At 42.6% G+C, this 16,839-nt stretch overlaps 1 protein-coding gene across 1 annotated transcript in view; it reads left to right on the top strand.

Moving 5' to 3' along the window:
* WDR73 (WD repeat domain 73) overlaps positions 1–13,871 on the top strand; it is a 46,360-nt gene extending 32,489 nt beyond the window's left edge. Inside the window, exons 6-8 of the mRNA XM_033949874.1 lie at positions 7,011–7,175; positions 9,073–9,447; positions 12,902–13,871. Coding sequence (XP_033805765.1) covers positions 7,011–7,175; positions 9,073–9,447; positions 12,902–13,137 — 776 coding nt within the window. The 3' untranslated portion in view covers positions 13,138–13,871. The remainder of the gene's footprint in view (positions 1–7,010; positions 7,176–9,072; positions 9,448–12,901) is intronic.
* The last annotated feature ends 2,968 nt before the right edge of the window (positions 13,872–16,839 follow it).

Genomic DNA, 16,839 nt, shown 5'->3' with positions numbered 1-16,839 from the left:
TAGCTGTAAAACATGCTGGTGCATTGTCCTGAAAATAGCACTGTGATGATATAGAACAGATATTTACTTAGCCTTGTAGCAGCTAATGGGATGGATGATGCCATTACTCACTTACACAGAAACATTGTGGTACATGAGTAGTCTCTTATCACACACCCTATTGAATTCCTTGATCTCACCCAAAAAGGCAGGGAGCACTGTTTTGCTGTAAATTCTGCAAAAGCTTATTGTGCTTTAACAGTAAGAGAAACAAAACAAGTTGTGAATAGGAGAGAAAAAAGGGTAGTTGAGATTGTTGGATCTTATTGGAATTTAGTGAGCTACAATAGATTTTTTTTTTTACTTTCACAGAATTTTAGGTATCCATATAAAAATGCTCATGTACTGGCCAGCTGTCACCATTACTAAGTTAAAAAAAAATCCCCAAGAGTCAGGTCTCCTGTGAGCCTCCTGCATGTTGACCTGCAAGATTGCATGTGTAAAGTGATGCATGTCGGTAACAAAAATCTCATGCACGAATACAGGATGTCAGGGGCAGTACTTGGAGAGACTTCCCAGGAAAGAGACTTGGGAGTTCTGATCGACAAGTCGATGAAGCCGTCTGCGCAATGTGCGGCAGCGAAAAGGGCGAACAGAATGCTAGGATTGATAAAGAAGGGGATCACGAACAGATCGGAGAAGGTTATCATGCCGCTGTACCGGGCCATGGTGCACCCTCACTTGGAGTACTGCGTCCAGCACTGGTCGCCATACATGAAGAAGGACACGGTACTACTCAAAAGGGTCCAGAGAAGAGCAACTAAGATGGTTAAGGGGCTGGAGGAGTTGCCGTACAGTGAAAGATTAGAAAAACTGGGCCTCTTCTCCCTTGAAAAGAGGAGACTGAGAGGGGACATGATCAAAACATTCAAGATACTGAAGGGAATAGACTTAGTAGATAAGGACAGGTTGTTCACCCTCTCCAAGGTAGGGAGAACGAGAGGACACTCTCTAAAGTTAAAAGGGGATAGATTCCGTACAAACGTAAGGAAGTTCTTCTTCACCCAGAGAGTGGTAGAAAACTGGAACACTCTTCCGGAGACTGTTAAAGGGGAAAACACCATCCAGGGATTCAAGACAATGTTGGACAAGTTCCTGCTAAACTGGAACGTACGCAGGTGAGGCTAGACTCATTTAGAGCACTGGTCTTTGACCTGGGGGCCGCCGCGAGAGCGGACTGCTGGGCACGATGGACCACTGGTCTGACCCAGCATCGGCAATTCTTATGTTCACAGATCTTGGGAGAGTATCTCATTCATATTGCATAGATGTTTTCTCAGGCTCATACTTGTGCTTGCTCCAAGACAACCACATTAATTGCGTCTCAGCCAGGAGATTGGAGCCACGATGTGTGGGTTGGGAGAGGAAGAGGCCTAAATTGTGGGGCAAAAGCTTGATGGCCTTGAATGAAGCACCTTAACCTCCAATATCATCACAAATAAATGGCAGTGAATGAGGCTGAGCAGATTCACAGTAGACTGGGAGTTCTGATGCCATGTCAAAAGGTACAAATGTTTGGATAGAAATTTGTTCCACTACCACCATTGTAACCATTCAGTTGAGCACAGGATAAGGCTGTCAAAATGGTTTGGTGTCATTTGACTCTGTTTTAAGTATATAAGCAGAATGTGTTTGTTTTACTAAGGAATATCTCAGCAGTTTCTGTAACTAAGCTGTAAATTCCTTATATAGTTGTGCTCATAAGTTTGCATACCCCTGAGTAATCTTGTACAACACCATTCTTTAAGAATATTATTCAGGTGAAGTTATCTATCATTGCAGAATTGTGTGCATGATTGCCCTGATCAAAAGTTTACATACTCTTGAATGTTTGGACTGATAATATACACCTAGGTTGAAAATGCCAATCTGTACTGTTCAAACTACTAGTACTACAACTAATCATTTCTGTAATGCTGCTAGACATACACAAAAAAACAACAGAAAGAGTCCCTGCTCAATAGAGCTTACAATTTAGCCAAGACAGACAAACTGGACAAGAAGGTGCATCAGTGCACAGGGCTCAGGTGGGGGCATTACAGAGGGAATAAGAAGACAGATATTGGGGCTTAGAAGGTGGGCTGGAATTTGGAATTGAAAGCAGCGTCACAGATGTAGGCTTTGAGTCTGAATTTGAATACAGCCTGAGACAGAGCTTGACATATCGAGTCAGGCAGTTTGTTCCAGGCATGAGGTACAGCAAGGCAGAAGGGATGGAGTCTTAAGCTGGTCGTAGAGGAGAAGGGTACAGATAAGAGAGACTACCTGCGGAGGAGTGTGGGGAGAGAGGAGTTGCAGAGGGAATACACTTGTAGATCATTAAGAAGAGTTTGAATTGCATGTGGAAACAGATTGGGAGCCAATGAAGTGAGCTCAGGGGAGGAATCGTATGGGTATAGCGACATTAATGGAATCTAAGGCATGCAGGAGTTCTGAACAGATTGAAAGGGAGAAAGATGATTTAGCGGAAGGCCAGTGAGAAGCAGGTTGCAGTAGTTCAGTCTGATCAAGAAATAGAATATGATGGGTTCTGTTAATATCAAGTCACAATTTGAAAGATTTCAGGCACAGCAGTCAGGAAACTTTGTAGGGATGCAAAGAAAAACCCACAAGCAACTTCTACTGAAATATAGGCTTCTTTGAAACAAAGTGGTGTAGCTGCTTGAGCATGGTAAAGTTCCCTTAAAAAGCCATTGCTGCACCGATGCCACAAAACAGCCCACTTACAGTACGCCAAACAGAACCTAGAGAAGCCTCAAAACTTCTGGAACAAAATAATTTGGAGTGATGAGACCAAGTTTGAACTTTATGGTCACAACCATAAATGTTATGTTTGGAGAGGAGTCAACAAGGCCTGTGAAGAGAAGCTCACTGCCCGTATTGTGAAGCATGACGATGGATCTCTGCTGTTTGGAGGGGAGGGGGTGAGCTTCAGTAGCACAGGGATTTTAGTCAAAATTGATGGCAGGACAAATGCAGCATCTTGTCAGAAAATATTGAAGGAGAATTTGCGTTCATCAGCCAGGAAGCTCCACTTGGACGTTTCAGTATGACAATGATCCGAAACATAAGGCCAAGGCTGCAGCAGAAAGAAGTGAAGGTTCTGGAGTGGTCATCACAGTCTCTGGCCTCAACATCATTGAGCCACTTTGGGAGAACTGAAACACATAGCTCATGCTAGACAACCAAAGAAAATAAAGGGCCTCATTGATGAAAGCGGGATGATTCTCGATATTAAGAATTAAGGGTATGTGAATTTTAGAACAGGACCAATTCCTTTGTGCTATTCTATGATGTATTATGGTTTAATTTGAAACACATTTTTCATAACAAATGTGTTTATGTTTGTTAAAATGCTTGCTATAGCGCTTAAACTATAAATAAGAACCAAGCGGTTTTGTCTGATCACGCTCATTTTCCACAAATTCTGCCAGGAGTCTGTAAACTGTATAACATAAATATAAAGAGGGCAATTTTCAGACTGACCATCTTTTGGGAGAAGGCCCATAAAAACCTGTGAACTTTCAATCAAGTTTCAAAGAAAGTTTGGCTGGTAATACGCATGGAGGGGCATAATCAAAAGGGATGTCTAAGTCCGTTTACGTCCATTTCGCAAGTCGTCCAAAGTCAAAAAGAGACATCCAACGTCTTTTGACTTTCGAAAATCGTCCAATTATACATCCTGAAGATCTGATCGTCCAAGCCGCTAAAACATCGATCTTTAAAGCACATTTTCGTCCAACTGTCCGTCCAAGTCCAAAACGTCTAGAACAGTGTTCTTCAACCTTTTTACACCCGTGGACTGGCAGAAATAAAATAATTATTTTGTGGACCGGCAAACTACTAAGACCGAAATAAAAAAACACATTTTCGCCCCGTCTCCGCAAGCTTGGTCCCCACAAACCATCTGATCCCATCTGCACAAGCCTCAGTTATGATTTTATATTGAACGTATTTTATTAAAGTATAAAAAGAAACAATATTCTGTACAATTGTCATTTTATAAATATAAATATTCAGAGCAAGGACCAACAAAACCCCTGTCTCCCCTCCCCTTCACATATATCCCCTCTACTATCAAGAAAACCGAACAAGCCAAATTACTACAGAATGCTACATAGAAATATCATGCTAACAGAATACATGATAGGAATAGTGTTAGGCTTTACAATCCCCAGTTATGTCTCTAGCAGGATATATATTTCAAATCTGATATATTGTAATGACAAAATAGAAATAAAATGATTTTTTTCTACCTTTTGTGGTCTCTGCTTTCATTTTCTTTCCACTCTTCCTTCCAGCGTCTGCCAGTTCCATCCACTGTCTGGCCTCTCCCCCTTCCATATGTATCCGACTTCTTTCTATGCCCCTCTCCCCTTTCCATCCAGCCTGTGCCTCCTCTCTCCTTTTTACATCATTCATTCCAGCTTCACTGCTTTCTTCATTTTTATCTCTCCTACACCAGATCTAGCATCTTTATCCCTCTCTCATTTCTCTGCTGACCCCCTTTCCAGCATCAATCTCTCTCTACTTTCTCATTCCTGTCTCTCCCCTTTCCCTCATCTAATCTCCCTGCCAACTGTTTCCTTCCTTTTTTCCATCTCCTTTCCCTCCTTCCCCCTATCCAACAGTAGCTCTTTTCCCATCCCTTTCCCTCTTCCCCTCCCAGCAGCATCTCTCTTTCTACCTCCCTCCAGGTGCAGTAACAGCTCTCCCTTTATCCAGCAGCTTCCCAGCCTCCAACAGTGGCTTCCTCTCCTTCCAGCAGCTCTCAGTACTTGCCTGCAATAGTGATTTCCTTAGGCAGCCTTGGGTCCGTTGCCGCCTCTGAGGAAAGGGGAAATTGCCAAAGTGAATCACTGCCCTGGTAAGTACAGAGCTGCTAGGAGAGGAGACAGCCACTGTTGAAGGCTCCCCATGATCTTATTCCTGCTGTGCCCTGCACATTCGCGACCCCCCCCCCCCCAAGCTGGCAAAAACAGCTTTGCACCGCAGGCCCTGCCGCCCAAGACGAGCCGGAGGCATCCTACCCGCCGCATTCTGCACGTGGGCAGACTCTCAGCACAGACGCTGCTGATGGCCCCAATCCACACGCTGACGCCATCCCCCCCCCCCCGCGCACGCTGACCATCTCCCTTCTACCTGCACCTTCCCCGGGTCCCTCTTCGGCGACTCGGCAAGAACAGCGATCAAGACAGGCGCCGACGTCTGGCATTCCCTCTCTGAGTCCCACCTATTTTGTTTCAACTTCCTGTTTCCGCATAGGCGAGACTCACAGAGGGAATGCCCGATGTCGGCAGCCTGTCTTGATTACCGGAGGCTGGGAGGAACAGAAGATTTCCGCGAACACCAGGGCAGGAAAATTAACGGCGTCCATCTCGCTGGCCCTGCGCGGACCGGCAGAAATTTTCTGCGGACCGGCACCGGTCCGCGGATTGGCGGTTGAAGAACTGTGGTCTAGAACAAGCCCTGTTGGACGTGGGAGGGGCTTGCAAAGTGATGAACAGAACACCCAGACAGGGCACCTAAATAGTGGGGTACCTTACAGGGCACTGCTGTGAACTTCACAAACAGGGTGCCATGGCTTCTCCTCACTACAGCTCCCTTATAGGTGACGGTGAGCCCCCCAAACCACTTCCAGAATCCCCTAGACCCACTTATCTACCACCCCAATAACCCTTATGGCTGCAGGAGCCACTTATATGCCAGTAAAAAAGGGTTTTGGGGTGTATAGGGCAGTGCGCATGTTTAAGTATCAATGCAGTGATTACAGGGGCTTATGGGCATGGGTCCTTCTCTCTATGGGTCCCTAACCCACCCCCAAGACGACTTAAGCTGCCTCTGGGCTGGACGACTAGGCTTTCCTATGCCAGGCGGCCAGGTGATGATGGTCTGGAGGCTGAATTTTAAAGTTGTGATTAAAATTTTTATGGGGGGGGTTGGTGACCACTGGGGGTAGTGTGTGGGGGTCTGTTTTATGTGTTTTCAGTGCATATCTGCTGAGTTTAGGTGGCTTTTTGTGACTTAGACCATGTTTCAAATGGTCTAAGTCACAACGTCCAAGTTCCATCGATCGTGGGCTGTATCACTTTTGGTTATACATGCTGTACGACTAAGTCTAAGCCAGCCCACATACCGCCCAACTCCTGCCCTCGACACGCCTCCCGAAACGCCTTGTTTAGCTTTGGACTTTGAGCGGCACTATGAGGGCCTAAGTCGTTTAGAAATACGTCCAAAACCCAGTTTGATTATCGGCGCTTGGACGTTTTTGAGAAATGTTCGTCCAAGTGCCGACTTAGGCCGGTTTTTGGACGTTTTTCTCTTTCGATTATGAGCCCCTAAGCCTTTTCTTTAGTGTTCTTTGTTTAATTTGAGATTTCCTTGTCTCATTAATATACTTGTCTCCCAAGGGGTGCTTTGGTGGTCTAAGGAGGAGTTTAAAAAGATATGTTATTAAATGGAAATGAATTTTTTTTTCTTTCTTTGCTTTTAATATGTGATGTTTGTATTTCCTTCTGATTATTCAATAATGAATGCTCTGATTTTCTGTCACAAGAGGATTCTTGTAAATTTGCTTTAAAATGTATAAATAAATAATAATAATAAAAGAAAGTATGTGTATAATTAAATGAATGAAAATTTAAAAGGGAAAGTACGCATTTACTATCTGCCAAAACAGCTAATGGCAAACTAAGTGGAATAAATTAAAATGGCCATAATCATATGCAAATACTTAAATACAGCAGTCAACATTTGCTTTTAAAGTGCATGCAGTGTGAAATACTGCACATGTTTTTAGCTGTTTTGAGTAAAGATATTTTTCCGATGACTAATTTACATATGTAAATGGCTTTGAAACTAGAAACCCTTTTGCATAAACTGCCTTCAGAGTTCCTATTGTATGCTATTCCTATGTAAGCTTTCTGTATAATGTGTGGCTTGATGTCTTATTTTTTTGTCTTTTCAAATAGATGTTATTAAACCCATAAGCAATATCTATGCTGGAGGTAAAGGGGAGAACCATTGGACTAAAATTGCAACCACCTCAACCAATTCATCATGGGTCCTTCATGGCTCGGAGGTCAACAACATACACATTACAGAGGTTGAGTCCAAGAAGAGCATGTATAAGTTAGGTATGCTTTATTAAAAGCCTGTATTTGAAGGATCATTGACTGCTTTCATTACCACCATCATGTGCCATCTTTGAACTAGATGCCCGTAGTGGTGGCATGCCAGTTCTTTCTGGAGGGCAGGAAAAGCATTGGCAACATTATTATGCTGCTCCTTCTGGGCCCTGGCAGCTGTGTACCCTTACTCTGGGTCTGTTGACTGATTATTGAGGCTGTCTGACTTAGAGATCAATCTAAGATGATGCATTTGATGTTGCACTGTTTTGCCATTTTGGCATAGGGCTGGCTCTTCAGTGAAAATTTTATTTTTTAATGGAACAATTTTGAAACTATTTGCCAAGATGCAAAGTAGATGGATTTTGTACCAGTGGATCACCTACAGTGTAACTAATATTCAAAGGGGAAGTATACTTGTATGCATGTTTCCTCTGAAAATTGTCAGAGGTACAAAGTAGAGAATGGCACGTGGACAAATTTTTCCCCATTCCCATAGGAACTCATTTTCCCGTCCCCGCCCCATTCCTGCAAGCTCCATCCTCATCTGCACAAGCCTCAAACACTTTAAATCATAAGTATTCAAGGCTTATGCGGTTAAGGCAGAGTTTAAACTAAACTAAACTAAACCTTAGGTTTGTATACCGCACCATCTCCGCGTGCGCAGAGCTCGGCACGGTTTACAGAGTTTGAGAGGAAAGGAACTACAAAGAAAGGATGTGGGAGAGGGACTGAGGAGATAGAGGGGGACAGGATACTAGAGCACGGGAGGTGATTAGATTTTTGAAAAGAGCCAAGTTTTCAAGTGTTTGCGGAAGGATTGGAAGGAGCTAGAATTTCTGAGCGGGGGTGAAAGATTGTTCCAGAGTTCTATGGTTCTAAAGGGGAGGGATGTTCCAAGTTTTCCTGCGCGGGATATACCTTTTATAGAAGGGAAAGATAGTTTCAGTTTTTGGGAGGATCTAGTCGAGTAGTCGAGTTTACAGGGACAGCAACAAAACTCAAGAGGATGGGATGGAGAAATTGAGTTCCTGCAGGGACAAGGACAAATTTGTCCTCGTGTCATTCTCTAGTACAAAGTATGTGCAGACTTTTGCATATTTTTCTAGGGATAAAATTTTAATCAAAGACAATATGCAGAGATATGAAAATACAGTCTCTACATGTTTTCCAGTTCCACTCAAAATGCTAAAAGTGCACTCGCTTTTACTCAGAGTGATAAGATTTTTAAGCCATTCGGTTTATCCAAATGCTAATGTGTGCTTACCACAGCTTAAAATGGCTTACTGCGGGACACACTCAGGCGTGCTGGGGTAAATTCCAAATCAGCACACATTTTCATTTTTGTTGGAGGTGGCAGAGAGTGGCCATCCCTGCACTACTCGGCTCAGCTGCAATTCTGCACCCTAACTGGTTAGTTCAGGATTACTGTATGAACCATCACCGCTACAAATTAGGTGTTGGTAAACACTCATGCAGTCATTTTTTTTAACGGTCGCACGCTAATGGTAACATCAGTATTTGACCATTAATAGGAAAAATATAAAACAGCAGAGAATTGTAGAATTGTGGTAAGTACATTTGTTTTTAAATTAAATTTTCAAAGTGCAGTGAAAATGGCCTGAGCATGCAGGAAAAACCGGCATAAGGGCACGCTAAGGCCACTTTGACTGCAGCTTACTAAAAAGATCCCTTTTGAAAATTGTCATCAGAAGGATTGTTAATTTATTTAAAAAAAAAAACTATGGAGAATTTCTAGTATAAATGCAGCATTTGTTGTGACGTTCAACCAGCTGACTTCTGTGGGGCTGGATTTAGAATCAGTTTGACTCTAAATCTAGTTAGGTTTAATGGTGGTGCTGATGATTGGTTCTTTACATTTCCCCCCATCTTTCCTTGCCGTCAGGAGTGAACAGTAGCGACGCTGTCAGCAACCTTAACTTCCTGGACTTCTGCACGTTTCTTGTGTGCACTGTGAAAGGACAGCTGTACCTGGCAGATACTCGAGAAGCACAAAATGCAGTGAAAAATGCGGCTGCACCTTCATCGCTGTCAGGAGAACGGTGGTGCATGGGAGTCAAACATGAACTACAGGGAGTTAGCACAGCTGGACCCTCGGTAGCAAGTCTCTCCTCGGAAGGGCGAATGACACTGACGGACGTGCGAAACATCTCCATTCCTGTGAAAAAGGCAAACTGCAGAATTGAAGAGCCCAGTTCAAACTGGGGTTTGATGTGTGTTGCCTGGGCTCCACTTTTGGATGATTGCCTTTCCGTTTCAGGTAGGTATAATAAAAATGCACATTGTTCTTTGCTTCTTTGGGTTTAATTCAATTACAATTGATCTTTACTGGAGTTATGGTGCAATAAACCCTTATTTGTAACTATATATAGGCCAGCTCTTTCCCCTCATTTCTTTGCATCTTTTCCACACTTTCTTTCCCAGCATAATAAGTTTACTTTTTCAATTCTGCCGGCCTTAAAATAACTTGTACATTTTCCTGAACCAAAGAAGTATACCATCAAGGAATGACTTAACAATTCTGGAGGGGCATCTACCCAGGACCAAAAAGTAGCCTCAGTTTGTTCAAAATCTCCTTCAGTTTTACAAAAAAAAAAAAGTAATCTAAATATGTCTAGTATTTTATCCTTAGGTACCATAAAAGCCTTCAGTATTCCTTCCTCAAAACAAGCCCGCTCCATTATCGGTGGAAGCTAGCTTATGCCACCTCACGCTACCAATGTTGTCTCTGCTGGAGGTGCACACTCCCTGTGATGGCCTTATTTCCTCCCCAATCCTCCATCCTTAAGAGCACTTTTCTTAGAAATCTTTAGTAAGTGGTTAAGGATTCAGTCCAAAGCTGTGACGGGATATAACCTAGAAGTACATGGGTTTCCCATACAGAGTTAGCGACCTTAATTCAGACTTTTCAAATTAGTTTAAAAGTCTATTTTTAGTTTTGACTGGTAAAAATATTAACCTGTTGCCCTACTCTGAGTCATCTAAGCCTTTCCTAGTCTTTTCTATCACTTTTCTAGATGGAAAAAATTGGCCTTCTCTGATCTTGCAATTCAGGCAAACATTTAAGGCAAAATGATTTTTGAATCGGGTAGCTGCTGTAAGGGTTTTACTGTGTCAAATGGCTTCAGGAGTTCATATGTTGGGCTACAAATTGATCTGTAAATGAGTCTGATAAATCAACCACTCTTTCTAGTGCAAAAGACATATGAATCGGTGGGTCAGTCGCCTCTAGTTGCGAGTTGTGTAGAAGGCATCATCTACACTTATTTCCTCCCTTGGCTCCGCCTCCTGCATCTCAGGGCTGTGCTGTAGCCCCCTCCCCCACAGTTTTTCCTTTTACATGTGAGTTGGAAGGTATCTTTCTGATCTGCTCTTATTCTGGTTTATTATTTTCATCCAGATTTTGAAGCTTCTTGGTGCTCCAGAGGGTTCCATTGTTACCGGGGCAGCTCTGCCTGGGAGAAGACGCAGACTGTCTGGATCAGAAGTCTGTAGCTAGGAGGGCAACCCTTTTACAGGGAAACTGCTTTAATAATTTTGGTGACTCGGGGACCGTTCTCCTGGTTGCAAGGCTTGCTCCTGGTTGTTAGCAGAGCTTTAGCGCAGGCTGTGTGGCCCGTGTCAGTCCTAAGGCCTTTATTGGAGCTTTGGGGGTCTGAGTTCTCAGGTTCTGTCTCGGGATCTGACTGACCTCCTGGGCAGAAGTCCACATACAGGCTCTATCAACAGCACTTGGCAGGAATGGACGATGTGGAGGCCAACTATCCCAGCTGGCAATCCTGAGATGCAGGGGAGTAGTCTTTGGCCGGAATGCTTTTGACAGCATTGTGTAGCACTGTGGGCATCCGATGTTTGATCTGTTGGCGTCAGTAGCCAACAAGAAAGTCTCTTGATTATTCAGCTGAAGCTCAGTGTTGGCATGGGCGCTCTAGTACAACCTTAGCCAGAGAAAGGGCTAGTGTACGGATTTCTCCTGTGGCCCAGAGTTGGTAATTAGGGCTGCTTCAGATTGGCCGTGTCAACTGTGGTACGCAGGACAAGTGTCTCAAACTGCCATTTCATCTAACTCCTCTCTTGCAGGGTCCAATTGCCCTGAGGGATTTGGTTAATTTGGACCTACAACATGATGCTTTTACGCGCTGTCTTACCACAGAAGGGCTACTTGGAGGGGGTCATAGCTACCCTCCTAAGGGTATGTAACCAGCAACTGTCGCAGTCTATGCTAGGTTCCGATGTCGGTGATCCTTGCATGTCTTCTGGGCAAGCTCAAGAAGGGCCTGGCGGTTAGTTCCGTCAAGTGCAGGTAGCAGGCCTCTCGCACTTTTTGGCTTTCCATCCCGATGTAGCCGCGTCCTCCTATGTGACAACCATGCTTGATGCGGAATCTTAACCTTATCTTGCAGGACCTCAGTAAGTCTCCATTTTAATCCTAACAAGAGTCGCTGATGGATCTTAAAGTTGAAACAGTTTTTTCTGTTAGTTATCGTTTCAGCGAGCAGGATCTCAGCGATCCAGGCTCTGTCGTGCAGAGAGCTTTCCTCAGATTTATAGAACCATAATGGCAAATAAAGGCCAAATGGCCCATGTAGTCTGCCCATCCATAGTAACCATTATCTGTTTCTCTCTCGTCTCCCTGTGTGCAATATCATCTTTTCTGTCAAAAAAATTATTTATTTATTTAAAAAATTTATCCACTGCTTAAATAACCAAGCAACATACATAATAAAGTAAGCATATAAAAACAAACACAGCAGTCAAAATACATGTCACTGCAATACCCTCAAGTCCTGCCCCAGATCTTATAACATACAAGCAGGCAAAATAAATGCTCTTGCAAAGAGTTGAGTTTTCAACATTCTCTCAAACTTCCGTCTAGCACTGCATTCCATATCTGCACTCCGGCTACAATTGTAGATGCCTGTGTATTTGCATAATGTGTTTGCATCATTTTCTCCTGCGATAACAGCATAGCATGCTCTGATCTTAATGTTCAACTAGGACAGTAGACCTTCAGCATTTCTTTAAAATACAGTGGTGCAGGAGCATGCAATGTTTGATGAATAATAGACAAAACCTGTTGATGAATCCAATTTGCTATCGGTAACCAATGTAGCTGCTTTCATACAGGAAAAATATGCACTGTTAATGTGCAGTCACATTTTGCACCAATTGCAATGTCTTCTCCCTTGCTTTAGATATACCAAGATGCAATGAATTGCAATAATCAAAACAGCAAATGCTTTTCTTGCTTTCTTAGGTCTATTTCTTACTGTAAATATTCAGGTAACATTGTCTAGGGTCTAGGCTAGGGGTAGGCAATTCCGGTCCTCGAGAGCCGGAGCCAGGTCAGGTTTTCAGGATATTCACAATGAATATGTATGAGATGGATTTGCATGCACTGCCTCCTTAAAATGCAAATCTATCTCATGCATATTTATTGTGGATATCCTGAAACCTGATCTGGCTCTGCTCTCGAGGACCGGAATTGCCTACCTTGGTCTAGGCCTAGATGGTAAGAAGAGAAAAGCAATGTCCGGACCAAATGTCATCAACATTTTAAATACCAGACTAACTAGGTTTCAAGAGCTAGAGTGGGTCTGAGTTTTCATTTTCCTTGATGAAGATAAGTGGGTCTAAAGGGAGCAGAATATTTATATATAGTATCATTATTATAGTTTATACTAATAGTGGATTTTTTTTATTTTGTGATAAAGGTTTCAATGGAACTGTGCAAATTTATGACTCAAAAGCTTGGCATATGACAGCAGAAGACGTAGAGCCCATCTTTGTTCATAAGGGACACGCCATCACATGCTCAGGAGAAGCAGGAGATGCTTTGTTAGTCACAGCTCACGTGTGGCATCCATGTAAGCCTAGGACATTGCTATCTTCAGCATCTGATGGGTCTTTGCACGTGTGGGACTGGAGAGAGATCCAAAGCACTGACTGACACAGTTTTGGTATATGTGTACATTCAGAATTCTTATCCATTTTCTAACCTTATACTGTATTAAAACCGTGCTACCTTGATCTAATGTGAGTTTTAGTATGCATCATTTTGATTATAAAACAAGAAGTAGAAAAAAAAATCATTTGACTGTCATGAATGAAGAGTTTCATGTGCTCATTAATGTATTTTGTATCAGGAAGTCTCTGAGTAACAGGATCTTGGTAGGAGAGTGTGTGCCAAGGTTACCAAATGATTTCAGGTCATAGGAGACAGACTTTACAGGGACATGATATTCTGGTTAATATCTTAGGAGGCTAAAATATACCCACACAAATGAAAAGGAAAAACTAGAACTGAATAGCTAGGAGAGAAAATGTCCAGAATTGGGGGGGGGGGCTTCCCCTTCAGTTTTAGAGAGTTACTCGTAGCATAACGTGACATTTTCTTGTGAAAAATTAAGAAAATATTTATTGGTGGCAAGACACAGATTGATCAAGCACCTCATCTTACAATTTCCCTTTCTGTATTTTATGTCTGCTCATTTCCGTCCTAAAAACAGGCTACAGATATGCTGCCCTTATATTTGTTGTAGGAGAGACCTATCCATTAATGCTGTGGATGGGCCATTTGCCATTTATCTGCCATCATGTTTCTATAACCACAAAGCTCTATGACCTCACAATGCAGGTGTAATGAGCCTTAGCCTATAGGAAGAGGAGATGCAAATGTTAAGAGCCTTAGCCAATAGGGAGAGGAGGAGATAGTGGATGCTGCGGATGGGCAGACTAGATGGGCCATTTGGCCTTTATCTACCATCATATTTCTCTGTTTCAAAGCATAGAGGGGCATTTTCGATATGTTGTCTTAAGTCTAATTTTGGATTTTTTGCTAAAAATGTCCAAAACTCAAATGGAAGAGTAGTCTAATGGTTAGTGCAGTGAGCTTTCATCCTGATGATCTAAGTTCAATTTCCCCTGTAGCCTCTTATGCCCTTCGGCAAATCACTTATTCTTCCTCTGCCCGAGGTACAAAAGCTTAGATTGTGAGCCCACTAGGGACAGAGAAAGTACCTGCATATAATGTGTAGAAATGATTAAGTAGGGAGTGGAACATAGTGATTTTTGAACCAGAAAAAGTCTTTTTGTTTCAAAAATCACGGTTTTCTAGACAGTTTTGTGCTCCGAGAATCTATCTTTTGGTACCATTTTCAGAAAGAAAAAAAAAAAGTCCTAGGGAAATATGAACCAAAATAAGTCATTGAGATGTATGGAGGGGCTAGGATTCTTAGTAGACTAGCCACACAGACATCCCAGCAGAGCAGTGGGGCAACTTAGGGGGGAACTGCAGTTGACTTCACATAAAAGGACCCAGGTACATATCTCACCATAACCCCCCTTCAAGAATAGTAAAAATAATGTACTGTAACCAACAGTACCCCATTATAATAACCCTTAAACCTGCAGGTGCCACTTATATGAAGGAATTGTAAAAATTGTGGTTCAAAGTATGATACTACAGAAATTAGATTATTGCAATGCTCTATACCTGGGAATGGTATCCTCCGAGCGAAGAGCATTGCAAGTTGTACAAAATGCTGCTGTATGGCTTATCTGTAGTGGAGGTAAATTTAAGCATGTTACTCCTCTCTTATAACAACTGGTGAGACGCTGGGGAGGAGGAGAGGTGCCTACAGGATGTGCCTCTTGCGGCGAGAACTTGCCTCTCCTTCTCTCTGCACCTCTTCCCTTTCAGAACCCCCCACTGGAGGCTCACGGCCCCATTTGGAGGGCCTTCATGCATGCGCGGACATCGTGAGATCGCACATGCTTGTGACATCATCGCGTTGATGTCCACCCACTTCTGGATGCCCTTGAGCTGCAGCCATCATGTTTAGTGTGGCGTGACTTCGCAAAGTTTGCGAGAAATTGTCATAGACTATAAGTACCAGGGCACTGCATGAAAAATCAGCACCAATGCCATAAATATTGTCCCACTCTTAATAGGTAACTAGTGCCAGCGATTAGGACGTCCAAAGTTAGACAAGTTCTGCTGAACAAGAACGTGCGCTGGTAGGGCTAGTCTCAGTAGGGCGCTGGTCTTTGTGAGCGGACTGCTGGGCATGATGGACCACTGGTCTGACCCAGCAGCGGCAATTCTTATGTTCTTTTGACTTAGACAGTTTTGGAATTATGAGTCCTGTTGTGCCTATTTGAATCAGTTTTTTTATACAAGTACTGTATGGATCAGCTCCTTCTTATTTGGTTAATAGATTCTCCTTAGCTTCATATAAATACAGTAGAAAAACTCTCCCTTGTTTAACTTTCCTTCAGTCCAAGGCTGTAGAAGTAAAAAAATGTCTTGATCCTACACTAGCGTACCAAGCAGCCTCTCGCGATAAAGAATTCTGAGTGTTATTGCTCACAGCCCATTCTTATAAACATTTTAGAATACAGCTGAATGAAGGGATATATATATATTACTTGTAAGTTTATTCTATACCTGATTGTGTTACATATGAAAACTGCTGAAACAGTTTGTGCTTGCCAAAAAGCCACAAGGTCTTTTCTCTTTGTGTTCTGAGCTCAGTGTCTTACATTCTGTTCTGTAGCTGACTAGTTTTGCCAAGGTTATATCCTCCTCATGTTATGAACCCCACATCCTATGTTTTAGCTGAGTGATTTTGCTCATTGTGAGTCAGGACTTAGATAAGAAACATTTCTAGAACCTAGACAAAAGACAGTAGTGTATGCTATGGTTATGGAAATTCCCCAGCCCCCCTCCCCTGTGTTTGCTACCTCCTTCTAATTGCTTTTATGTATCTTTCTTCCATGTATGGTCTTAATATCTATACTCCTACAGTCATATGCTGAGAAAACTGACCCATGTAAAATGTTATAAATATGTATGCAGTACACAGAATAAATAGATATCTCTTTGGAATAATAAGCGGTTGCATGAGTGTCCATTCTTTCTAAAGAGACTGTTTCCAGATATATCTGAGACACGGCAGAGTGTGGGCAATGTGGTACTGGGACCAGAACCGTTTCACTGAAGACCTACCTTTTTTCCAAATATCTGATTAATTAACTCATTTTGTACTATGCTATTGTTAATAATCTGTTGTAAACCGCGTTGAACTTGTGGTTATGCGGTTAACAAGCACAATGTAATGTAATTAAAGTTTTGCTTGGTCTGTCTTTATTTGAAGTTTCATAAAGTCCATAGTCTGTTATTGAGAAAGATGGGGAAAGCCACTGCTTGCCCTGGATCGGTAGCATATAATGTTGCTACTCTTTGGGTTTTGGCCAGGTCCATCGTGAGAATGGGCTACTGGGTTTGATCTGACCCAGTAAGGCTATTCTTATGCTCTTATGTTCTTAAATTATAAAGTTTTAAGCCATCTTGTCATCAGGGGGCCCCACTGGAGTGGTCTGTACAGGGTCCCGCTATTGCTAAGACTGGCTGTAACAAGCATTTTACCTCAAGCATCATAATAGAGCAGCTCTGGGAAGGGCAAGAGGAGCCCAACTGCACACAGAGACTTTAGCCATCTGTCTTACTAATTAGGGTTATTTTCTGATTTCTAGACATAAACTCTTAAAGGGCAAATTCACCTCTTAACCTCGCATTAAGCAGCTGAAGGACATTTACTGCAAAAGCCTAAGTAGCCTTTCAAATCAAATAATTCCTAAATCTATAACT

Source organism: Geotrypetes seraphini, chromosome 6 (assembly GCF_902459505.1).
Source record: "Geotrypetes seraphini chromosome 6, aGeoSer1.1, whole genome shotgun sequence".
Taxonomy (NCBI): Eukaryota; Metazoa; Chordata; class Amphibia; order Gymnophiona; family Dermophiidae; genus Geotrypetes; species Geotrypetes seraphini.
The sequence above is the reverse complement of the archived record's forward strand: the minus strand, read 5'-3'. Positions and strand labels throughout refer to the sequence as shown.